This window comes from Microcaecilia unicolor, chromosome 7 (genome assembly GCF_901765095.1).
Source record: "Microcaecilia unicolor chromosome 7, aMicUni1.1, whole genome shotgun sequence".
Lineage (NCBI taxonomy): Eukaryota > Metazoa > Chordata > Amphibia > Gymnophiona > Siphonopidae > Microcaecilia > Microcaecilia unicolor.
Window position 1 is genome coordinate 306,324,458 of NC_044037.1, and position 25,071 is coordinate 306,349,528.

Sequence of the window (25,071 nt, forward strand, 5' to 3'; positions counted from 1 at the left end):
TATGACATCTTGGTATAATAAGATGGCTGCTGCAACCTCTCTGTGTCAGCAAGATCCAGCTTCAACTTGTGGAAAATCACTGACAGGCTTGCTAAAGCCAAGGACAGTCTGTGTTCTAAACACCCCCTTCTATCACCCTGAGAACGGAGTAGGGAGGCAGACATGGCTCCAGAAGTTACCATTCTCCAAGGTCACAAAACAAAGAACTCTTCTTGCCCATGTACTGAACTGGACATGATCATGATTGGTTCCTACCGTCACCTGACCGAGAGGTACGGGGAAAGCGGGAACAGAAGTGAGTCGGAGACCCTTGGAAGAGGGGCAACTGGTAAGAGGACCTGAGAGATCCAGCAAGGCTCGGGGGGAGCCAGAGACTTTGTATGATACCAACATCGTGACCTGCATCCTGGTGCAAATACCTGTGGCAGAGGTATTGGCTCTGATAACCAAAGGAGTGACGGGAACCTACATGGGCTAATAAAGACCTGCACTACCTAAGACACCGACAGCTAAAATAGCGTCTGGGGAGATTCTGCTCCGGTCTTATCTGAAGCCGTCATCACGACAGCGTGGTAAGATCACAGTGATATATTTCCTGGTCTGGGGTTAGGCAGTGGTTTTATCTAAGTACGACTGGTTTATGTCAGCTCTTGGTCAGGGAAAGCAGCTAATGTGTATTTTGCATAAGATGTGATAAGTTTCATAAGGATTATTAGGTTATCATTTGTACTGTTCTAATCATTACTGTACTTAGTCTCAGGATAATCAGAGTGTAGTTTAGACAATATATTTTCGGTAGTGCTCATATCAGTAAGGGATATTTTTATTGCATAAGCTAGCGCAGAGTATTTCTATTTTCTTATCCATAATAAAGCTAATATATATATCTATCAGCTGTGTCTTTCTTTTTCACTCTACACACCAAAACACCTGGAGAGGTGCCAGAAGCAAGATTCCTGTATCTCACCCTAGACAGAGCTAGTGAGTCTGTTAGGCAGACTTATGCATCAGGGAATCTTGGTATAAGTAATCTGTGGGTACTTGTTGCCCTAGGTATTATTTATCTCACCCTACAAATGGGAGCTCGTGGCGGGATCTCAAAGAGCTGAGGAAAGAATCCGTTTGTTTTTTTTCTGTAGAAAGAAAGAAATCCTAGCTGTATAGTTCTGAACTTTAAATTTCTCTCTCTGTGTGTGCACTGGAAAGTGTCTGTGAAGCGTGCTATAGACACTGGTAGTCGTAAATCTGCTGCTTCTGCCAGCTTTACGACCTAGCAGTGAGATAAGGTTTTTTTTTCAGTACTAGTTGTGTTACTTGCTAGCAGCTTTCAGTTCTTCAGTATGACGTCACCTAGCAATATGCTCTCCGCGCTAGAAGTCACTGTTTTTGAAGTTTTAATTAGTGCAAGACAGTCTAATAAGGCAGTACCGGAGTATTCTATAAACTCTCTGTTGAAATTGTTTAGGAAAAACTCGCCTGAAAGTCACAAGGCATATGATTTTGTATTGCATTCAGTGTTGAAGGTTAAAAATAGATTGACTGTGGCAGCACTAGTGGAGCTCGGCTGTACCCTACTAGCTAAGAACGAAAGTGCAGCTTGTAGTACCTTTGACCTCCAAACTGAACTCCAACAACTGCGTGATGAAGTTAATGCTCTGAAAACAGAACGATTGGATTTACAATTGAGGTTAGAGAGCATTACTTCTCAGGCAACGGCTGGAGGAGGGGAGGGTGCTTCAGGTCCACAGGGAAATGTTCCATGTTCCACTTGTGCAGTGTTGAAAGAAAAGTGTGCCGCCCTACAGAAAGATAAAGAGCATTGGGAACTGACTGCCCAGTCCTTGGAGAAGGATATGAGGCAGAAAAACGATTCCCTTGCTTCTAAATCTTATCAATTGGAGGAGATGATGCAGACTTTAAGTTTGCGAAAGAAAGAAGCTGATCACTTTCACTCCCGGCAAGAGCAAGTGAGAGAAACATATGAGGATAGGATTACGGCCTTGAGTAGGGAGTTGAAACAGGAAAAAGGGAGTGTCAGCTCTGCCCGGCAGGCTTGGCACAAGGCAGAAGAAGGACAGGTGGAGTTATGGGAGAAGAATAATATGCTTTCACTACAGTTGTCACAGGCTCGGCAGGACAGAGAGATGTGTGTAAAGGCATTAACCCAGTATAGGACAGAACTAGATACGGTCCAGCAGGAGGTATATGACTCTATGGAAGAGGCTACTGCTACACCCATGGAATCACAGAATAGTCCTATGCTAGAACAGTTCAAACTGCCTGAATGGTCCCCGAGAAATGAAGTAGAGCTGGAGTCTAAGCCTTGTCAGTTGACAGCCCCACCCCGGTACAGCAGCCTAGTTCCCGAGACCTTCGACAGCATGCAGGAGCCTAGGCTCCGCCCAGTAAGGCCACAGAACACTGTGCAAATTGATGATGTTAACGGGACAGTTGCACCTAGGCCCCGCCCAGGAAGGTCACAGCTTATTGTGACACCTGAGGAGGGCACCGGTACAATTGGGCCTATGCTCCGCCCAGGAAGGGCGCAGCTCACGGCACCTCTTGATGACATCAGCAGCACCACAGCACCACTGTTTAAGTCCCCTACTGGAGAGCAGCGGAACTTCACTCAGACACACAAAGTCATTCCTTTATCTAGGGACCAGTATTCACAAGTAATGAAAACACTTCGGGCGATGATTACACCTTTTAAAGAGTCTTCTGAGGTGACAATCTACGCACATCTGGATAGCGTGCATGACCTTTTCAATTTCTTACAGGTTCAGGCCGACTCAGATAAAAGAGCTTTACTGCAGTGGACGTTTGCGACTGAGTGCCAAACGTATTTAAAGGCAATTTTGGCTGAGAGTAATGATCTCTCCACCGTGGAACAAGCGTTGAAAAAGCGGTATGGACTGTTTGCGGACCCCACCGAGGCCAAAAGGGCAGCATATAATATGCGCTGCGGGCCGAATGAGAGTCCACATGAATGGTCCTATCGCCTGAGGCGCGCATTTTTCGATGGGGGGGGCGGACCCAGAGGCCAAAGAGCTTGAGTTTGGGGAATTTAGGAATCTTTTTGTGAAAGGTCTGCCCAATCAAGTGAAAATGTCTCTAGCAGGAAAAAAAGGTGAACCTTTTTCCCTTCTGCTAAAGCGGGCGGAGGAGCTTTTTGATATGTGTCGCGAGCAGCCTGATGCGGCGACCACCCAAGTAGTTCCTAAGAATCGCAGCAAAGTGGCTCCACCTAGTGTTTGTGCTGTTACATCCACGCTTTCTCTGGAAAACAAGATGTCAAGTCCTTCTACACCCGCCCGGGTTGGCAATACCCAATCTTACCAGCAAAAGGGCACCACGCCTCCGACTGCGCCGGAGGGCCAACAACAGGACCCGAAAAGGAAGCGTTTTAACAAGAGACAGTGGGCAGCGGAAAAGATCCGGACTCAACAAGCACAGATTGAGCAACTGATGGCGCAACTTCAACGAACAAATCCTGCAGCAGCACCCCACCCATCCTCGTCACCGAACAAAGGAGGCAACTTTCAGAAGCCCAAAGAGAAATCTTCCGGGCCAATTACAGGGCCTAGGCCGAGTGTCAAGTCCGTTGAATTACTGGAAGATCCGGTTTCTTGTGAGGAAGACCTGGCATGACTAGACTCGGACCCTCCTTCACCAACCATCAGGTCCACAGTTCATGTGAATGCTTTGTCGTCCAACAGTGAGGAGTCCTCCGTGACCGATGCTGATGCCCAGCCCTCTAACCCGAGAGGGCCTCTCTTACAGGACTTGAATGAGGAAAACAGGTATTTTCTTGGTAAACTTATTCCTAAAGGGTACAGATATACCTTAGCTCTGTTGATTCAACAGAAATTTTCCTGTCAGGGTCTACTGGATACCGCCTCAGAGGTGACGTTGATCACCCAGGGCATGTTTCAGAAACTTGAGGCTTTTCTGGGGGTAGGTGGAGAGGCGCTGCGTGTCACCCCGTGTGACTTGTCACTGGTGGCCTATGGCAATCAAAGCATCGGTACTGTGGGACGGGTTTGGCTTTCCTTGCAGTTCGGCGAGTTGTTTGTCAAACACCCTGCTATCATTACTACTGGTACTGGTGAAGAATTCTTAATTGGGAACGATCTTCTGAAGAGATTGCAGACTGATCTGGATTATCGCCATGAAGTCATCTGGGCCCAAGTCGCAAGTCCCCTCCCGTATGGGAAAGTAAAGCATATGAGCAGAGTCAGTGGTTCCAGCTCCGTGGGGCTTAGGGATTCCCCAATTCTAATGAATTTCCGGAAGTCAGAAGACCCTCACACCTGGGAGCTCCAGTTGTGTGGTGCACCAGGGGGGGATGAACAGCGTGGTGAAGTTATCCGCGTCCAAACGGACCGGATAGCTGACATTGTTCTCCAGGATGACAATTTGGAAATTGTTTTGACTGACTCGACTCATACCGGTGACTCCCCAGATGCTGCTGCCGAGATAGCCCACGAGGCCTCTGTTTCCACTTCCCGTCCAGACTCACCGCATCCTCGCAAGTTGACGGACATTCGACAGAAGGATGATGCTTACACCATTCCTGTCCAGATAGCTGACATCCAAACACTTCAGTCCACGTTGCTGTTGCCTAGTGACGTTTCCTTCATCAGTGACACTCTGTTTTATTGTCTTCGCAAGTCTGTGCAACTTCACTTCAGTAAGTGTTCGCCCACTTCTGTGCAGGTACCTGGACAAGGTGCCAAGACGCTCGTGGGACTGTGTAGCCTTCCTTTGACTGTAGGACAGAAGTCGTTCACCCACCACTTCTCTGTTGTGAGAGACCTACCACAGCCCTTATATCTGGGCTCCGATTGCCTTGTGCGACTGGGAGTTTATGTGGATCTGGTGAACCTGGTCTTGTGGAGTAGACTTGATGGCAGCCCAGTGGAATCTGAAGTAACGCCTGTTAGCTTGAAGTCTGGACAGACCATACCCCAGGTCTGTGAAGTAGTCTGTGATACAAATGTGACCATTCCAGCTAGAGTGAGGGACTTTTCCATCAAGCTCCGTCTTGCCGAGGGACAGCGTCTGTTGGACAAAGTGGTGTTCTTCAACCCTCATGCTCATTTTCGTGACCTAGGGCTGTCCACCGGTGTTCTGCCATGGTTAGAGGTAATTGGTGAGACTTTTCACCTGTTAGTCACCAATCCACAGTTTGATGAAGTGGAAGTGTCTGCAGGAGACCCTTTTGGATTTCTAGTGGGAGACTCTTTTCCTGATGTCGAGGTAAGTTTGCCCATTGTTGGCAGGCTGCCTTCCTCTTGGAACACCTGCCAGGGGGGGGAGACACCTGAATGTCTGTTCACCTCTCCCAGAGGCCTCATCTCGCTGGAGTTTGTTTGGCCATATGATGCAACGGGTTCGCAAGTGCAGATGGAAGACGACTACTTGATTTTGTCCAGAAAGATGTCTTTACCCCAGAAGTCTAGAGTGGTGAATGCGGTTGAAACTTCATCTCTGCAGAAGGACATTGAAGAGCAGGTGGAAATTCCAACCAACCAGCCTTTCTCAGAGTTTGACGCTATGGTGAAAGACCAAGTGGAAAGAGCTAATCGGACCATCATCACCATTCTGAAGAAGTACGTGTCATCCTCAGGTAAGGATGGGGACATGAAGTTACCATTGGTCCTCATGGCCATACGTGCCACACCCCATCGGTCTACAGGAGTGTCGCCTTTTGAGATGATGACAGGTAGGGAAATGATGTTACCAATTCATTTGCTTTACAGGACTAATGATGTGAACTTGTCCAGTGCTACTTCCTCTCATGAGTATGTCACCCATTTGCATCAACATTTGCAAAGTGCCTTTGCCTTTGCCCAGAAGAACTTGGAAAGTAGCGCTAGAGGTAGAAAAGCCTACTATGATCAAGGGACTACCTCCAAAGAGTACCAAATTGGCGACAAGGTATTCTATTTCAATTTTGCCAGAAATAAGGTTAAAGAAAAGAAGTTTCTACCCAGTTGGCATGGTCCTTTCCCTATAGTGGAAAAAGCTTCACCTGTGGCTTACCAAATTTGCCTCAGAAAAAATTCTCAAGGTGAAGATAACCTTAAGTGGGTCCACATCAATCAGTTGAGACCATGTCATCCAAGTCATTTGGTTCCAGATACATGCATTGTTGAAATGACACAAACTAACCATGAAGCAGAATAGCTTCGTCTTCTTTTGTTTTTCAGCTACAAAGAAAAAAAACAAAACCTTGAAGACCCGGTGCAGTTGCCTAACAGATTGATCCTGTTTCCGTTCCTGATGTCGTTCTTCAAGATGTTCCTGACGCCCTGCTTCCTAATCCATTGGTGGTTTTCAACATCCCTTCCCCTTGTTCCTCATGATTTCCATTGTTTAGTCATGACTGTTGGAGTTTTTCTTTGGCCAAGAATCATTCTTCTTGTTGGGGGGGAATTTGTTTGGTTTTATTTTTATTTCAACCGATCCAGTGTTCCTGACAGTGAAGTTTTGGATGTGTGTTTGTTTGTTTTTGGGACATTTCATTGACTTTCTTTTTGAACTGTGTCCAATGCTTATGTTTGAAGACTTTCTTCATCATCACCATTACGTGGACCATTTTGTTCCTGTTTGATGTCTTCTTGATGTGAGAAGTTGTCCATTCACACCTCATCATTCATCACGGTCCACCCTATTGACTATGGTTTGGACATTATGTCGTTTTACAGTCTAAAGACTCTCATATCATTGACTTTGTTAGACTTTGTGGAGGTCAACCATGAGTAATTCTCCACGATGCAACAGTTTTAGTCTACTATCATATTAAGGACTCATTTCCTAATGCTTTGCCATGCATTTCATAGTAGTTGTATTGAATGTTGATTATGTTTTCATGTGTTAGGACATAACAGCTAACACCCTATGTTTGTTCTAGTATCAGTGATTTGCTATTTAGTTTTGCTATACTTTTGAACATTGCTATGATTTCATAAAGTATTTGAATTCTTTGCTTCCAGTTATCATTACCAGAGTGTTAGTTTTGAGTTACTGACATTTACAGTTCTTAATTTTTGGTCCTGACCATGAGTCTTGATGTCAACCCGTCTAGCTGTATTATTAGTTAGGTTGGAGAAGGCTTTTACTCCTTTGTAGTAAATTCCATCTCCAAGGGGGGGAATCTGTAGGGGTATTTCCCTGTGATCTAGCCTATGCTGGTCTTGGCCTATACAAGCCTATGACATCTTGGTATAATAAGATGGCTGCTGCAACCTCTCTGTGTCAGCAAGATCCAGCTTCAACTTGTGGAAAATCACTGACAGGCTTGCTAAAGCCAAGGACAGTCTGTGTTCTAAACACCCCCTTCTATCACCCTGAGAACGGAGTAGGGAGGCAGACATGGCTCCAGAAGTTACCATTCTCCAAGGTCACAAAACAAAGAACTCTTCTTGCCCATGTACTGAACTGGACATGATCATGATTGGTTCCTACCGTCACCTGACCGAGAGGTACGGGGAAAGCGGGAACAGAAGTGAGTCGGAGACCCTTGGAAGAGGGGCAACTGGTAAGAGGACCTGAGAGATCCAGCAAGGCTCGGGGGGAGCCAGAGACTTTGTATGATACCAACATCGTGACCTGCATCCTGGTGCAAATACCTGTGGCAGAGGTATTGGCTCTGATAACCAAAGGAGTGACGGGAACCTACATGGGCTAATAAAGACCTGCACTACCTAAGACACCGACAGCTAAAATAGCGTCTGGGGAGATTCTGCTCCGGTCTTATCTGAAGCCATCATCACGACAGCGTGGTAAGATCACAGTGATACATTTCCTGGTCTGGGGTTAGGCAGTGGTTTTATCTAAGTACGACTGGTTTATGTCAGCTCTTGGTCAGGGAAAGCAGCTAATGTGTATTTTGCATAAGATGTGATAAGTTTCATAAGGATTATTAGGTTATCATTTGTACTGTTCTAATCATTACTGTACTTAGTCTCAGGATAATCAGAGTGTAGTTTAGACAATATATTTTCGGTAGTGCTCATATCAGTAAGGGATATTTTTATTGCATAAGCTAGCGCAGAGTATTTCTATTTTCTTATCCATAATAAAGCTAATATATATATCTATCAGCTGTGTCTTTCTTTTTCACTCTACACACCAAAACACCTGGAGAGGTGCCAGAAGCAAGATTCCTGTATCTCACCCTAGACAGAGCTAGTGAGTCTGTTAGGCAGACTTATGCATCAGGGAATCTTGGTATAAGTAATCTGTGGGTACTTGTTGCCCTAGGTATTATTTATCTCACCCTACAGGTCTTGCTTTATTTTTATGGCCTTCGGTAGTGCGAAACTGGTCGCATATGTGGATTTATATTTTAGCCCTTTGCAGTCAGGGTAATGGAGATTGAGGTATGTGCGTGCTGATCTTTTTGCGTTCCTGGTAGGCAAGGCTATAAGGTCTTGAGGAGAGGGTTCAGTGTTACATGCTCTTGTAGATGGTGTAGTTTAGAGGTAAGGTGTGGGATGAAGGCATGCTCCTCCATGTGTTGTGAAGCTAAGGTATGCAGCACTCAGTATAACACACAGTATGTAGTGCATGACACACAATGGACAGCACAGCTCAGCTCTGTGGATGACCCATAGCATACAGCTCAGAGAGAAGTAGCTGTCAAATTCAAGGGCCCTCCTTTTAGCACTGTCGCGACAGCATTCCAGCTACTTACTGGTCTCCCTCCAGATGGGCAAATACTCCTCCTGTTCAATGTCCAGCATAACCTCCAGACCGCTGCCCATGCCTCCCTGGTGTGTGGTCTTTGGACGGCTCTTGTCTGCATTAAAGGTGTAGCACTTTCCATACCGGGTGTAGACCTGAAAGAGAAAGGTTAAAGGTTGGGGCTCAAATCAGCAGAACTATAGACGGAAGCAGCATGGTGTACCTGTTGCATCCCAGATAAGGAAACCCCAGGATCATTTAGGAACAGGGAGTGAACACTCTTACACACGTCTATCAAGTACATCCACCCTGTTCATTATATGTACTTCCACAATATTCCAACGTAACGAACTACGTACATTCCCACTGTACACAGTAATACTCTGATCAGGTTATGTATACAGTGCACTCACATACACTTCTATTATAGACAGGTCACTCCTAGGGTGTAAACTCCCACCATACACTATTATATAGACTGCACTTCTGTTCTATACACTCTCACTATATACAGCACAGTGCGTTCCTATTGCATACAATTCTGGAGACCACACCTTCAAAAAGATATAGACAGGATTCCACAGCCTCCTGCTCGTTATGTCATGAAGGTATTTAAACATCTATCATAGCTCCCCTCTCCTGCCTTTCTTGCAAAGTAATACATATTGAACTCTTTAGGTCTGTCTTCATGCGCTTTGGGATAGATTCTATACATGGCGCCTAAAAAATTGGTGTTGGAAAAAGCGCTATTCTATAAGCTGGGCTTAAAGTTAGGTGTGGTTTATAGAATAGCGCTTACACCAGGGACTCGCGCCTAACTTTAGGAGCGGCTATTTGTACCAACTGAAACATACAAAAATGTACGCACTTAAATTGGAAGTATATCCTCCATATTCTACAACAACATGCGTAACTGCTGGAAATGCCCTGGTTCTGCCTATGACCGTCTCGTTTTCACGCCCCTTTTTGTTTACTCATGCGTAAAATTGAGGCTCGTAAGTTCCAATTAAATTTAATTAGTGCCAATAATTGCTTATTAAAAAGCCAATTATTTGCACTAATTGGCTCATTATTCAATTAAACTGAATGTGCAAATTGGGGGAGCACCCAAATTTACACCTGCAATTTTTGACAACTTTTATAGAATTAGGGGGTTAATGATGAAGACCTCTGACCATTTTAGTAATCTTCATTATAAAGTGTAAGGGGCCAGACTTAAGATCATCCTGTTTAGAAGGAATGGATCTATGGAATCTTAGCGGACATTGGGTGGTGACGCCGGTATTTGGAGAATAAAACCGGTGCAGGGTGGACTTCTACGATCTGTGCCCTGAGAAAGGCAGGGACAAATCAAACTCGGATAGACATATAAAGTAATACATACCATGTAAAATGAGTTTATCTTGTTGGGAGACTGGATGGACTGATCTGCCGTCATTTACTATGTTACTATATAAAGGCGACAGAGGGGAGATACGATAGACATTTAAATACATATGGAGCATAAATTCACAGGAGGCAAGTCTCTTTCAATTGAAAAGAAGCTCTGGAATGAGGGGGCACAGGATGAAGGTGAAAGGGGATAGACTCAGAAGTAACCTGAGGAAAAACTTCTTCACGGAAAGGGTGGTGAATTTGTGGAATGGCCTCCTGGTGGAAGTGGTGGAGACAGAACAGTATCTGAATTGAAGAGAGCTTGGGACAAGTCCATAGGATCTCTAAGGGAGTGATAGGGAGAGTAGATGATATGGATGGGCAGACTGGATAGGTCATATGGTCTTTATCTGCCTTCAGTTTTCATTGTTTCTATTGCATACACACATTGCATATCTATTAAACAGTATTATGAGTAAAATATGCACTAATCATTCTGAAACAACAATACACAACACAACCGCTAACTGTAACACATCTTTTCATTTAAGAAATGAACTAAGACATATCTTCTCAAGAAACCCAATGACTGTGCCATACACACTAATACTTATCTTGCCAACCAGTGTTAAAACACAGCATCATACAACCTTGCAAATGTAATTGAATCAATGTCATCTCTAACAACTGTTAAATGTAAGTCACATTGAACTGAAACTCGTTTTTGGATAGTTGTGGGATACAAGTATGAATAAGTAAATAAAAAAAAATATATATACTCCCACAGTACATATTCCCCACTATAAACACTGCACCCCTACTGTACACACTTCCGTTATATGGAAGTGTGTACAGGACAAATCACTCCTATCTGTACCCTTCTCCACCACCGCTAACTCCAGACTCCGTCCCTTCTGCCTCGCATCACCATATGCCTGGAACAGCCTTCCCGAGCCCATACGCCATGCGCCCTCCCTGCCCATCTTTAAGTCCTTACTCAAAACCCACCTCTTCTCCCTTGCTTTTGGCGCCTAACCACCTTCCCCATTCATGATACACTGACTACATAGTTTGTTACCCTTAGATTGTAAGCTCTCTTGAGCAGGGACTGTCCTTCCCCATGTTTTAACTTGTACAGCGCTGCGTAACCCTAGTAGCGCTATAGAAATGCTAAGTAGTAGTAGTAGTAGTATATGCACTCACACACTCTCACATATAACGCACTCCTATTATATATATTCCCACGATATGTGCGGCTCTCCTTTTGTATATATTCTTACTATAAACACTACACTCCAAATTTATTTAATATTTTCTTGTCCTCTTTGATGGCCTTCATTCAATTTCTAGATGACATTATTGCTTACACAGATGACATTCAGAGTTTAGCTAAGATCGATCCTTTTAATTCTCAGGGGATAACCACCCTTAATTCCAAAACGTCTCTTATAGCTGACTGATTGCTGACAAACAAACTCAGACAGAACCCGCAGAAACTGAGAGGCCTTCTGTTTACTAGGAATAATCTCTTGCTGCGAATTGTCATTACTGGCACACCAGTTACCTCCCGTGCATTTGTAAAAATTCTGGGAGTATTTATTGATTCTGAATTGGCCTTTAAATCTCACATATCCCACTTGACTAGCAAATGTTGTTTTGGTTTGTTTCTTTTCAGTTGAAGATTATTTATTTTATTTTATTTTATTTATTGCATTTGTATCCCACATTTTCCACCTATTTGCGGGCTCAGTGTGGCTTTCAATACATTGTGAATGATGGAAATACAATTTGTTATAATACGATTATGGGTTACATTGTGAAGAGTTATGGGAAGACAAAGTCAAAGTAAAAACATCATTAGGGAATAGAACAATGGAATGTAACAATGGGGAAATGCTAGGGCGATAAACAATAGCAAGAGAACATTAGGGTATAACAATTTTATCTGTGGGTAGAGTTTTAAGTGTGGTGAAAATACGGGGGGAGAGAGTTCAGAAGAGAGTGTATTGATGCATTTCTATTAGTGTGTATGGATTTCATGTGTTTTGATCCTTGCAATAAAGTTTCTCAAAGAGATGAGTCTTCAATAGTTTGCGGAAGTCGGTTAGTTCGTAGATCGTTTTCAGGTTGCGTGGTAGTGTATTCCAGAATTGCGTGCTCATATAAGAGAAGGTTGATGCGTGCAGTACTTTGTATTTTATGCCTTTGCACTTAGGGAAGTGGAGATTGAGGAAAGTTCAGGATGATCTTTTAGCGTTTCTGGGTGGCAGGTCTATTATCTGTTCATTACTCTCTCAAAAACATTTTGCATTCTGACACATTCATTAGTGCTCTCATCTAGATTATTTCAACTCCTTGTTCAAGGGAATTTGGTCTCCAGAATTACGGGTACATGCAGTTGATTCAAAATACTACTGTTAACCTCTTAAATGGTGTGGAAAGGTGGGACCACATCATGCCCATTATATGGAAGGCACATTGGCTTCCTATTAAGTCCATCACTCCAGTCAGCCGCAATTTCTGTCGTGCCTGTTCCTTGGTTAGGGTGTTAAGATCCTCTCAACAGAATCTGTTGGTCATATGTCTTTTCGACATATCTTCTCGGACTCCATTAGGGATTCCATCTTTAGCGTAGTGGGCCCTTCCCTTTGGAGCTCTCGGCCTTCTTATCTAAGATGAGAAACCTCTTTTCCAGCATTTAAACGGGGCTTGTAAACCTTTTTATTTTCAGACACTCTGGGGTGTGTGTGTGTGTGTGTGTGTGTGGGGGGGGGGGGGGGTGTCTTGAAAATTGCTCAGACAAAAAGGGTGCCGTGAACTAAAAAAGTTTGGGAACCACTGATGTAGATAAAAGTGAGCCAGTCATAGGCGCCCCGTATAGGCGCCCAATCGTGACCTTCCCCTGCTGCCCCCACAAACGCAGGGCTCCTTCCCTCCCGACTCAGCTCCCCGACCGGCAGCCCTCCTCCTCCTCTCCGTTTTCAATTCCTAGAGACAGGTAGTTTCCCTGGAGTCCTGCAGACCTTGCCTCTCCTTCGCTATTGAAAATGTGATAGTGACGCAGCAGCCCCCACCGGCAGCACCCTGGGTGGAGGACTCCCGCTTAGCTTAGAGGGAACAGCGCCCTCTTCCTTACCCCATAAGTTCTGCAGTTCTGTCACTTTAACATTATCTTTAACATACAATGCCACTCCCCCTCCCTTTCTTTCTTCTCTGTCCTTCCCAGTAGCATAGCTAGACTTCGACGTGGTGGTGGGGGAGGGGGTCCAGGGCCCAAAGTGGGAGGAAATATTTTGGCCTGCCTCCCCACCGCTTCCCCACCACCACCACCACCGCTGCCACCTCACAGTTTTACTAAAACCAGCCTATACGCGACATGAGGGGAAGAGCAGGGCAGGCAATGCAGCGGAGACCAGCGCTGGACAAATGCTTCAGCTGGTGGGGGTTGGGGACCCCTGCCAGACAAACCAGGGGCCCCTGAGCCAATTTTGGGGGGCCCAGGCCCTCATGTCTCCCCGTAGTTAAGCCAGTGGTCCTTCCTGAATAAATTATAGCTCGGTTTAGCTGAATCTCAGGAATGGTTCTCCCTGGACCACGTCTCTGTGACCACCACTAAATCTACTTCATCCTGGATCTAGAGGCTGTAAATAAAATAGGCTTTTATTTCATACCCAACTTCCCAGAAGTTACCCTTTTTCCCATTTCTATACAAATGTTTAATGTTTTTTTTTTTTACAGCAAAATGGGAAGATACATAGGGTTGAACTCAAGACAAGAAGAAAAGGGGCAGTGGAAGGGAAACAGAAAGGTATCGGCCTGTTTATCCGACATTGCTGCCTGGATGTCCAACCGCCACCTGAAGCTGAACATGTCCAAAACCGAGATCCTCGTCTTTCCACCTAAACCCACTTCTCCTCTTCCTCCACTCTCTATCTCAGTTGATAACACCCTCATCCTCCCCGTCCCATCTGCCCGCAACCTCGGAGTCATCTTCGACTCCTCCCTCTCCTTCTCTGCGCATATCCAACAGATTGCCAAGACCTGTCGCTTCTTCCTCTTCAACATCAGCAAAATTCGCCCTTTCCTTTCTGAGCACACCACACGAACTCTCATCCACTCTCTCATCACCTCTCGCCTTGACTACTGCAACTTACTCCTCACCGGCCTCCCACTTAGCCATCTATTCCCCCTTCAATCCGTTCAGAACGCTGCCGCACGTCTTATATTCCGCCAGAACCGATATACTCATATCACCCCTCTCCTCAAGTCACTTCATTGGCTTCCGATCAGATATCGCATACAATTCAAGCTTCTACTCCTTACCTACAAATGCACCCGGTCTGCGGCTCCTCACTACCTCTCTACCCTCATCTCCCCCTATGTTCCCACCCGTAACCTCCGCTCACAGGACAAATCCCTCCTTTCAGTACCCTTCTCCACCACTGCCAACTCCAGGCTCCGCTCATTCTGCCTTGCCTCACCCTATGCCTGGAACAATCTTCCTCAACCCCTACGCCAAGCCCCCTCCCTACCCATCTTCAAAACTCTGCTTAAAACTCACCTCTTCAATGCTGCTTTCGGCACCTAACCTTTCGAGAAACATAGTAAGCCCTATCAGATAGACTCTACACTTGTCTTTTAGATTGTACACTTGTCTCTAGATTTACACCTGTCTTTTAGATTGTACACTTGTCTCTAGATTGTACACCTGTCTTTTAGATTGTAAGCTCCTTGAGCAGGGACTGTCCTTCCATGTTAAATTGTACAGCGCTGCGTAACCCTAGTAGCGCTTTAGAAATGTTAAGTAGTAGTAGTAGTAGTGGAAGGGAAACAGAAACTCTGGAGAAGGAGAGATCGGGTCCAAGGAAGAGACCAAAAGCTTTGACCTGCTTCCTGCTGCAAGCAGAACTCGGGTAATCACTGCAGTCAAAGAACCAGTCCTGACTTCATTCTGAGAGAGCACTTTGTGCCACTGTTACTGTCTGATCATGCAGAAAGTTGCTAAAGACCTACCAATATAGAACCTTTCAAGAAAATGCTATGTAACCACAGAGACTGACACAATACTTTTCACACACAGTGCTCTCTAAAGCACTTTCCAGCCAATATTCGGGCAAGAGAGGCTTAAATCGCTTACCACCACCTAAGCCCCACTATTCAGCGGCACTAAAGTGGGCAGATCAGGGGCAGTAGAGGGGTGGTGTTAGGGAGGAGCCGGGGTTATACAGGTGCTGGTAATGTTCAGTGCCAGTACCCACATAGCTTAGCTATGCAGCCCCAGGTGCATAAGCTCCAGTGGCCAGTCCCATAGAAATCAACCCCAATAGTCAGTGCTGGTGCCTGGAGATGGCCCGGCACTGGATATAAAGGGCTAATATAGCCAGTGATGGTAAGCATGTAAAAAAAACATTGTTACCGCTGTCCGCTGAATATCGGTGTGTGTGTGTGTGTGTGTGTTTATAAGTAGCACTTTGCCATATATAAACACCAAGAGTTGGGATTCTGTAATGTCTGGAAGAATGAATGGTACAACCACGAACAGCCCATATCACCAAGCAAAATTAGCAGACAAGCAAGGGCAGAGCTGCAGCACAGGTGGAGTTTTGGGGCCTGGAGGTCCTTATCTGCCTTCAGATTCTCCACGTCTGACCCAGCGAATGAGGAGAAATCCTTAGCAACTGTTTATTTCTGGCAAAGACAGTACTACACTATATCCAGCAGATGGCAGCAGAAGAGAGCAGAATGCAGACCTCATCCCATGATGCACATTTTACCTAGGGACTTTACAAACTCATCTCTGTGAAAAGATAAAATTTTGCAAAGTTTGTGGAAGAAGAAAACAGCTGCTGCAGGCTTCAGTTTGCTCCCTAGACAGTACAATCTTTTCAGGCTATTTACCAGCCCCAGAGAGAGTGAGTTCAGCCTGTAAATGGTAGAGTTTAACAAGTACTGAGGAGAATGAGTTCCCAGCTCCTTCAGCCCTTCTCCTGGCACAGTGGACTCCATATACCAACTCTTATATCTGTGCAGGGAAGGAGAAAAGCCTGGGATAAACTCCGGGACAGTAACAGGTGGCCTAGGTTCTGACTGGGAGAGCCTCTGACATAGTGACAGGGATCCTTGGTTTAAACAGTTTTAGGTGTACAATCTCCAGGGCAGCAGCACAAGTATTCTCATATGTGGGCGATGTCACCGATGGAGAGTGGAGGCCTTTAGCTAGCTAGATGAGTTATCTGTGGCTTCTGGGCACGATTCAGACACTACTACTACTACTATTTAACATTTTTAAAGCGCTACTAGGGTTACGCAGCGCTGTACAATTTAACATAGAAGGACAGTCCCTGCTCAAAGAGCTTACAATCTAATGGACAAATGTACAGTCAGTCAAGTGGGGGCAGTCAAATTGGGGCAGTCTAGATTTCCTGAAAGGTATAAAGGTTAGGTGCCGAAAGCAACATTGAAGAGGTGGGCTTTGAGCAAGGATTTGAAGATGGGTAGGGAGGGGGCTTGGCGTAAGGGCTCAGGAAGTTTATTCCAGGCATAGGGTGAGGCGAGGCAGAATGGGAGGAGCCTGGAGTTGGCGGTGGTGGAGAAGGGTACTGAGAGGAGGGATTTGTCCTGTGAGCGGAGGTTTCGGGCGGGAACGTAAGGGGAGATGAGGGTAGAGAGGTAATGAGGGGCTGCAGACTGAGTGCATTTGCAGGTAAGAAGCTTGAACTGTATGCGGTATCTGATTGGAAGCCAGTGAAGTGACCTGAGGAGAGGGGTGATATGAGTATATCGGTTCAGGCGGAATATAAGACGTGCAGCAGAATTCTGAATGGATTGAAGGGGGGATAGATGGTTAAGTGGGAGGCCAGTGAGGAGAAGGTTGCAGTAGTCAAGGCGAGATGTAATGAGAGAGTGGATGAGAGTACGGGTGGTGTGCTCAGAGAGGAAAGGGCAAATTTTGCTGATGTTAAAGAGGAAGAAGCGACACGGTTCTTTAGTGGCCTTTGGGCATTCTCTATCTACCACTGTTCCTGAAGGAGACCTTTCTAATGCTGAGCTGCCAGGCTCTTTCACAGGGAACAACTCTCGACCCTGATTACTGGAAGTTCTTAATATCTCCACTAGAGAATGACATGGGGACAGAGCCTGCAGGGATGGGGTGGATACAGGGGCAGAGCCTGTGGGGGCGGGGACAAACTTTGTTCCCATGTTATTCTCTACTTTGAAGGCTGTTAATGAATTGGACAGTTATTTATGTTTGAGTGATGCAGACAATGATGTTGTGATTTTTTTGGAAAAACAAGCAAAAATGCTGGCCACAACTGACAAAATTTGCATAAGGGATCCTGTGCATTCCCTGCTACCAGCTCATCTCCTGAGAAGACATTTTCTATTTCAGGAAGGACTGAATCCTGAGATTGTTGATAACATTATTTACCTACAGATTAAAAAATCAAAACAGTCCTTCGTAGGACATATTTCTCTCTCGCTAGGGCATACAGAGCGGGTTGCATTTTGTACCCCTGGATGTTTTAACTACTACTACTACTACTACTATTTAGCATTTCTATAGCGCTACAAGGCATACGCAGCGCTGCACAAACATAGAAGAAAGACAGTCCCTGCTTAAAGAGCTTACAATCTAATAGACAAAAAATAAATAAAGTAAGCAAATCAAATCAATTAATGTGAACGGGAAGGAAGAGAGGAGGGTAGGTGGAGGCGAGTGGTTACGAGTCAAAAGCAATGTTAAAGAGGTGGGTTTCAGTCTAGATTTAAAGGTGGCCAAGGATGGGGCAAGACGTAGGGGCTCAGGAAGTTTATTTCAGGCGTAGGGTGCAGCGAGACAGAAGGCGCGAAGTCTGGAGTTGGCAGTAGTGGAGAAGGGAACAGATAAGAAGGATTTATCCATGGAGCGGAGTGCACGGGAAGGGGTGTAGGGAAGGACGAGTGTGGAGAGATACTGGGGAGCAGCAGAGTGAATACATTTATAGGTTAGTAGAAGAAGTTTGAACAGGATGCGAAAACGGATAGGGAGCCAGTGAAGGGTCTTGAGGAGAGGGGTAGTATGAGTAAAGCAACCCTGGCGGAAGATGAGACAGGGTGGATTAGGGTTCCTTGGGGTAGTAGAAGTCAGCTATTGTTGGGGTTGGAAGGGTAGAGTGTGGCAGGGGTTGGGGGTTGTAGTTGTTCGTTGTTATTGTTGTTTTCTATTTGTGATTTGTACAGAACATTGGTACAGAATATTGTTCCTTTTTATACCTTAATAAAAAAGATTTAAATATAAAATCATAAGTGTTTGAGGCTTCTGCAGATGAGGATGAGCCTGTGGGGATGGGGCGGGCACGGGAACAACCTTTGTCCCTGTGTAATTCTCTAATCTCCTCTTCATCTGCACAAGTTCCAGCATCTGTGGGTCCCATCATGTCTGGTATCAAGAAGCTCCCTAAAACCTTCCGTGTGCATGAAGCCATGCAAAAATTGATCTCAGTGCAATGGGATACAGCTAATTTCAGCCTTAAAGTGGTTTGGGCCATGGCTCACCTCTATCCTATTCTTCCTGCGAAGATTGACAGGTACAGATTTCTATGGTGGATGTGCTGATTACTGTGGTGACCAAGAAGACAACCATTTCAATTATGCTTAAAGATGTTCATAACTTATTATTATTATTAGCATTTGTATAGTGCTAGCAGACGCACGCAGTGCTGAGCACCTGACACAGAGAGACAGTCCCTGCTCTATAGAGCTTACAATCTAAAGTAATACAGACAGCCAAGACAATAAGGGCAAGTACTGGGTGAGAAGGAACAAGGGGAGGCAAATGAGTAGTGGCTAGGAGCCAAAAGCAGCAGTGAAAAGGTGGGTTTTCAGCATAGATTTGAAAATAGATAGAGATGGAGCTAGACGTATAGGCTCAGGAAGTCTTTTCCAGGCATAAGGTGCCGCGAGAGAAAAGGAACGAAGCCTGGAGTTAGCAGTGGAGGAGAAGGGGGACGACAAGAGAGATTGGTCCCGTGAGCGGAGTTCACAGGGAGGAATGTAGGGAGAGATGAGAGTGGAGAAGTAATGGGGGGCTGCAGAATGGATGCATTTAAAGGTCAGTAAGAGAAGTTTGAACTGTATACGGAAGCGGACAGGGAGCCAGTGAAGTGATTTGAGGAGTGGGCTAGTGTGGGTATAACGATTTTGGCGGAAAATAAGCCGTGCAGATTGGAGACTTCTTTGGTAGCAGCACTGTGCCTGTAGGCCACCATCTGCGGCTCTTATGCTGCGAGAGCATGTCTCTCATGGGTACAGTAGCCCTTGAACGTGGAGGCTTCCTCTAATTCTATTCAATGTCTAGAGGCAGGTTTATCCTATCTAGCGGACGTCTTATATGACCTGCTCAGGGCATCTGCTAAGCAAATGGCTCTAGCAGAGGTGTAGTCAGACCTCGATTTGGGGGGGGGGGGGGGGGGGCGGAAAAATTTTGTCCCACCTCCCCCTCACTCTTGATCTCCGTCGTAACCCCACATATCTCAGCTAGTGGAGGTCCCCAAACCCCATCAGCAGAAGCTATCCTGCAGTGATATTCGCTGCCATGCTGCCTACCCTGCTTTCCAATCCTGACACGCATGCTTGGTTTTAGTGCTTGGGGGCACTAGGCCACCAGGGCCCAGACCTCCAGTCCCTTGGAATGTTTGACAGGTCTGGGCTTTTTTTTGACAGCTCAGACTTGTCAAATAAGTGTGGGAGGATTGTTTGTGTCTGAGTGCATGCCCAGGCACAATGCTCCTGCACTTTCCCCCGATGATCAACCCTAACAGGCCTAAATTTGCATGTTATTAGCATTGATCACTGGGGAGTTAATTCCCCACACAGTGCTGTTTCTGAACAACCCGAGGAATTGATCATCGGGTCCTAGGGGAATATAAATCTCAGCGGTTGCCCAAGAACAGGGCCAAGGCCTCCTTCTGTTCTCAGTTCCGCATTAGATTCTGGGATGCACAATGTTACCAACTAGAAAAGTCAAATTCTGTGTCCTTTCCAAGGTGTAGGTTTCCACAGCATCAGCCTTCCTTTTGGGGGAGGGAGGGGGCATAAGATCTTCTTCCTCACCTCCAGGATATCTAACATATCCTGTTCTTCATAATGACAAGATGGAGGTTCACTCCTTGGGCGCACAAATTAGGGAACGGTTAACCAGTGAGGAGTGGACCAAAATCATGTCAGATCATTGGGTTTTGCAGATCATAAAAGGAAAACTACAACTTGGAATTTCTACACCCTATCACAGCTCTTTTAAATCTCCATGCAAGGCATCTAAAAAGCAGTGAGCAGTCCGTGCAACCCTTCAGTCTCTGCTTCACTTAGGGGCAGTACAGCCACTTCTGCAGGCTGAAAGAGGAACAGGTCGGTACTCCATCTACTTTGCAGTTCCCAAGAAAGGAAGGTCCTTCCACCCAGTGCTGGATCTCAAGCATGTCAACAGAGCACTAAAGGCGCAGCACTTCAGGATGGAAACCTTGCACTCTGTGATATCATCTTTTTGACATCTTTGGATCTAAAAGAGCCTTACTTCCATATTCTGATTTGGCCTCCCAATAAACACTTCCTTCGATTTTCAGTTCTTGGATCTCATTACCAATTCTGAGAAATACCTTTTGGTGGTGGTCAGGGCCTTTCTCTGTCTGGAGGGAATTTGAGTTCATCCTTACCTGGACAACAGTATCTCTTCTTCGTTCCCTGGGTTGGATGGTCAATTTGGACAAAAGTCACCTGACTCCCTCCTAATGCCTAGAAAATATGAAGTCTTGTACGATACAGAGGAAGAGGAAGAGAAAGTTTTCCTCCCCTATGCACACCAGCTCAAGATTTGAGCTCAAGTCAAACTTTAGACTCCAAGGAAGGTCATGGGATTATGTTTAGGTTTTGGGACTATGCCAGCCACGTTGGAGGTTCCTCCCTGGGCCAGAATGCACATAGAAACATAGAAAAATGAAGGCAGGATGTGGTATCAGCGGTTAGTGTATCTGGGTTTTAAAAAAGTTTGGACAAGTTCCTGAAGGAAAAGTCTCTGCTATTGAGATGGACATGGGGAAGCCACTGCTTGCCCTGAGACTGGTAGCATGGAATCATGCTACTATTTGGGTTTCTGTCAGGTACTTGTGACCTGGATTGGCCACTGTTGGAAGCAGAATACTGGGCTAGATGGATCACTTGTCTGACCCAGTATGACTATTCTTATGTTCTTATGACCATATCAAGTCTGCCCATCCGTGCCATCTACTCTCCCTTTCACTCCCTTAGAGATCCTATATATTTGTCCCCAGCTTTCTTAAATTCAGATACAGTTTTTGTCTCCACCACCTTCACCAGGGGGCTGTTCTATGAATTCGCTACCCTTTCCATGAAGAAGTATTTCCTCAGGTTACTTCTGAGTCTATCCACTTTCACCTTCATCCATTGCCCCCTCATTCCAGAGCTTCCTTTCAATTGAAAGAGACTCGCTTCCTTTGTATTTATGCCACTTAGGAATTTAAACGTCTCTATCATACCTCCCTTCTTCCACCTTCTTCCAAAGTCTACATATTGAGATCTTTAAGTCTGTCCCCATACATTTTATGATGAAGACCAATGAACATTTTAGTATCCGCCCTCTGAACTGTAAAGAAGCGTGCACAGGACGTCAGCAAGAAAAAAGAGCAGGGCAGTGAATGCGGCAGTGCCGGAGACCGGCACTGAAGAAGGCTTTGGCTGGCGGGGGTTGGGGACCTCTGCCAACAAAGGTATTTGCATTTTCAGGGGGAGCAACGAGGCAGTGAGAGGAAGCGGCGAGGAGGTGAGGGAGAGCGACGAGGAGGTGAGGGGGAGCAGCGAGGCGGTGGGGGAGGCGAGGCAGCGGGGGTGGGACGAGGGGGCGGCAGACTAAAATGTGCCCCCCCACCTCGGGCTCTGGCCCCCTCCCACCGCGAGGCCTGGCTACGCCCCTGGTAGTTTCCAACCTCTTCCTTACTTTAGCTTTTGTGGAGAGGGACCACATTTGCCCATCTGCAGTATTCCAGGACCACTCCTGACTCTAAAGCATTGAAAAGGTCAGCCAGTGGAGCCACCAGAACGTTCCTTCAGTGCCCTCAGATGTATGCCACATGGCCCCATCGCTTTGTCTACCTTTAGTTTAACCAGCTCCTCATGAACACGGTCCTCTGAAAATCGTTCAGGGACTACCACCCCTCCATTCTTATTTGTGTTTGTCTTCTGTGGTCCCGCTTGGCCTTTCAGCTTTGGCTTAGCTCCTTATTACTTACATTCTCATTTTCAATTTGCAGTGTCTTTAAGGGCTAGAAGGTCTAACTATTCATATTTATTTTCCTTTCCCTCCCCTAGAGGAAGGAAAAGATTGAGGATGACTGAACTGACATTAGCACATCAAGCTGCTAAACGTTAGAAAGAATTTGCTCAGATACTTCTTTCTTCCCATTCATACGTATCATTTAGGAAAAAGGGTTAAAACTCCGCAGTTCCAAAAATTCATCGTACAAAAAAGCTTTTAATGTAATGTGATGGCTGCTTTTTTTTTTGTTTCCCAGAGGTTTGTTCTGGTTCTTTTTGCTTTGTTACCCGCTTTGAACTGCAAGGTGAAAGTGGGATGTAAGACCAGATGTGATGTTATGTTAACACAGAATAGAAATATTTGTTAAGCAATTCTGCCTTATGTTTATTAGCTTCCACACAGGAGACCACTTCAGTTGTCTCTGCTTTCTCACTGGTACCCTCTGTATGAGCTTCAACTACCTTGGACCAGGCAAGTCAGAAACAGTTTGCACTGGTGGATAACTCCACCCAACCTTCAGAAGGGCCTGCCACTTGTGTCTCTGCAGTGGATAGTTGTCACTACAGATGCCAGCCTTACAGGTCAGGGGGCTCACTGTTGCCATCACACAGCTCTGAGTTATTGGTCGCCCACTGAATCCTCTCTGTGCTGGGGCTGGTGGTTGGGTGGCGGGGATAATGCTGGGCAGACTTATACGGTTTGTGCCAGAGCTGGTGGTGGGAGGCGGGACTGGTAGTTGGGAGGCGGGGATAGGGCTGGCAGACTTATACGGTCTGTGCCAGAGCCGGTGGTGGGAGGCAGGGCTGGTGGCTGGGAAGCAGGGATAGTGCTGGGCATACTTATACGGTCTGTGCCAGAGCTGGTGGTGGGAGGCAGGGTTGGTGGTTAGGAGGCGGGGATAGGGCTGGCCAGACTTATACGGTCTGTGCCAGAGCTGGTGGTGGAAGGCGGGACTGGTAGTTGGGAGGCGGGGATAGTGCTGGGCAGACTTATAGGGTCTGTGCCAGAGCTGGTGGTTGGGAGGCGGGGTTGGTGGTTGGGAGGCGGGGATAAGGCTGTCCAGACTTATACTGTCTGTGCACTGAAGAGGACAGTACAAATAAAAAAGTAGCACATATGAATTTATCTTCTTGGGCAGACTGGATGGACCATGCAGGTCTTTTTCTGCCGTCATCTACTATGTTATGTTACTATGTATGGAAGTATTCTGTCTTATAACTGCTCACGAGAGTTTTTCTCCTGGTCCGCAACCAAGCGAAATGCTCAGGTGATCAGGTTCTTCAGCTGTGACACGGAGTCCAGGGTGTTTGGATGCTATTCTTCAGGAATGGCCAAGTGAAGGCCTACTTTATGTCTTCCCTCCATGGCCAATGGTGGACAGAATACTCCTCTGCATTGCTCATAATCCAGGACCAGTGATTCTCATGACTTTGGATTGGCCCAGGACGCCATGGTATGAACTAAAGACAGTCCTGTTCAGAACAGCATACCCCACCGACCCAACATAAAAATACCTGGTCACATGCGACACAATGTAACCAAAGACCGTAACGGACATTATCTGACTCTTCTTCCCCCTTTCCCTCTCTAACTTCCCCCCCAACCGCATCACCATACATGTAACTACCTTACATGTACCTCATTCTACTACAATATCACTTTGTATACATTCATACCATGTATTTGTTCAGACCATAATTGGCTAACGCCGTTAACGGTTATATGTAAGCCACATTGAGCCTGCAAGAGGTGGGAAAATGTGGGATATAAATGTAACAAATAAATAAAATGCAGTCTTCAGATCTCTTCTTTAATTCACCTTCCACCTCACAAGGATCTCCTGGTGCAAGGTCTTGTGATGATGGAAGATCCCTCCTCCTTTGGTCTTACGGACCTGGCTCTTAAGAGGTCAAGGTTATGAAGGAAAGGTTATTCAGACAATGTCATCACTATCCTTTTACAGGCTTGCAAGAAATGCACCTTTATGACTTACACCATGGTGTGGAGGACCTTCAAGAGCTCGTATTCAGAACATGGTGTCTCTTCTTTCTTGTCTTCTGTGCCTCAGATTCTAGCCTTTCTCCTGGCTCTTAATTTTTTTAGGGGGCAAGGACCAGTAACCAGGTCCAGTCAGCTTCGAAGTCAAACGTGATTAATATTTCTCAGAAACAGCTGACACCTATTCAAAGGCAAGTTTTGGAACATGGGTTGTCGTTTGTGCCTACAGTTTGGCACAATTCTTTTTCCAAGCGCATAGATTTGGCACGCATTTTTCGAAATTTAGGGTGTTTCCAGGGGAAGGCGGTCGAATGTTTTCATACACTTCTGCCCCTTGATTCAGCAAGTCAGCACGAATGTGGACATTAAGATAAGTGAAGTTTTCATTAATAACCATACGATTTCAAGGAGTGAAGTTATGTCAAGAGTTGGGGAACATTTTAGCTGGTATACAGTAGATATCACTAAGAGATATTAATAGCATGTATATGGTGACATACACAAAAAAACAGACTAACCCAATGAACGCAGTGCTATACCACCGGGCAACAGTTAATCTGAGTGCCAAAGTGTGTGGGAAATTCTGAGGGTACTCTTTTATATATATATAATCTTTAAATTAAAGAAAGTAATCGATACAGCTTGGCATTCGTTTATTCATGAATAATAAAAAATATTTATGGTAGCAGTGATCCTGG

General features: G+C 45.7%; 1 protein-coding gene across 1 annotated transcript in view; it reads right to left on the reverse strand.

The window, feature by feature from the left end:
• The window catches only part of ASIC4 (acid sensing ion channel subunit family member 4), a 437,044-nt gene that overhangs the window by 56,322 nt on the left and 355,651 nt on the right, over positions 1-25,071 (reverse strand). The window contains exon 2 of the mRNA XM_030209552.1: positions 8,705-8,849. Within this exon, the coding sequence (XP_030065412.1) occupies positions 8,705-8,849 (145 nt within the window). The remainder of the gene's footprint in view (positions 1-8,704; positions 8,850-25,071) is intronic.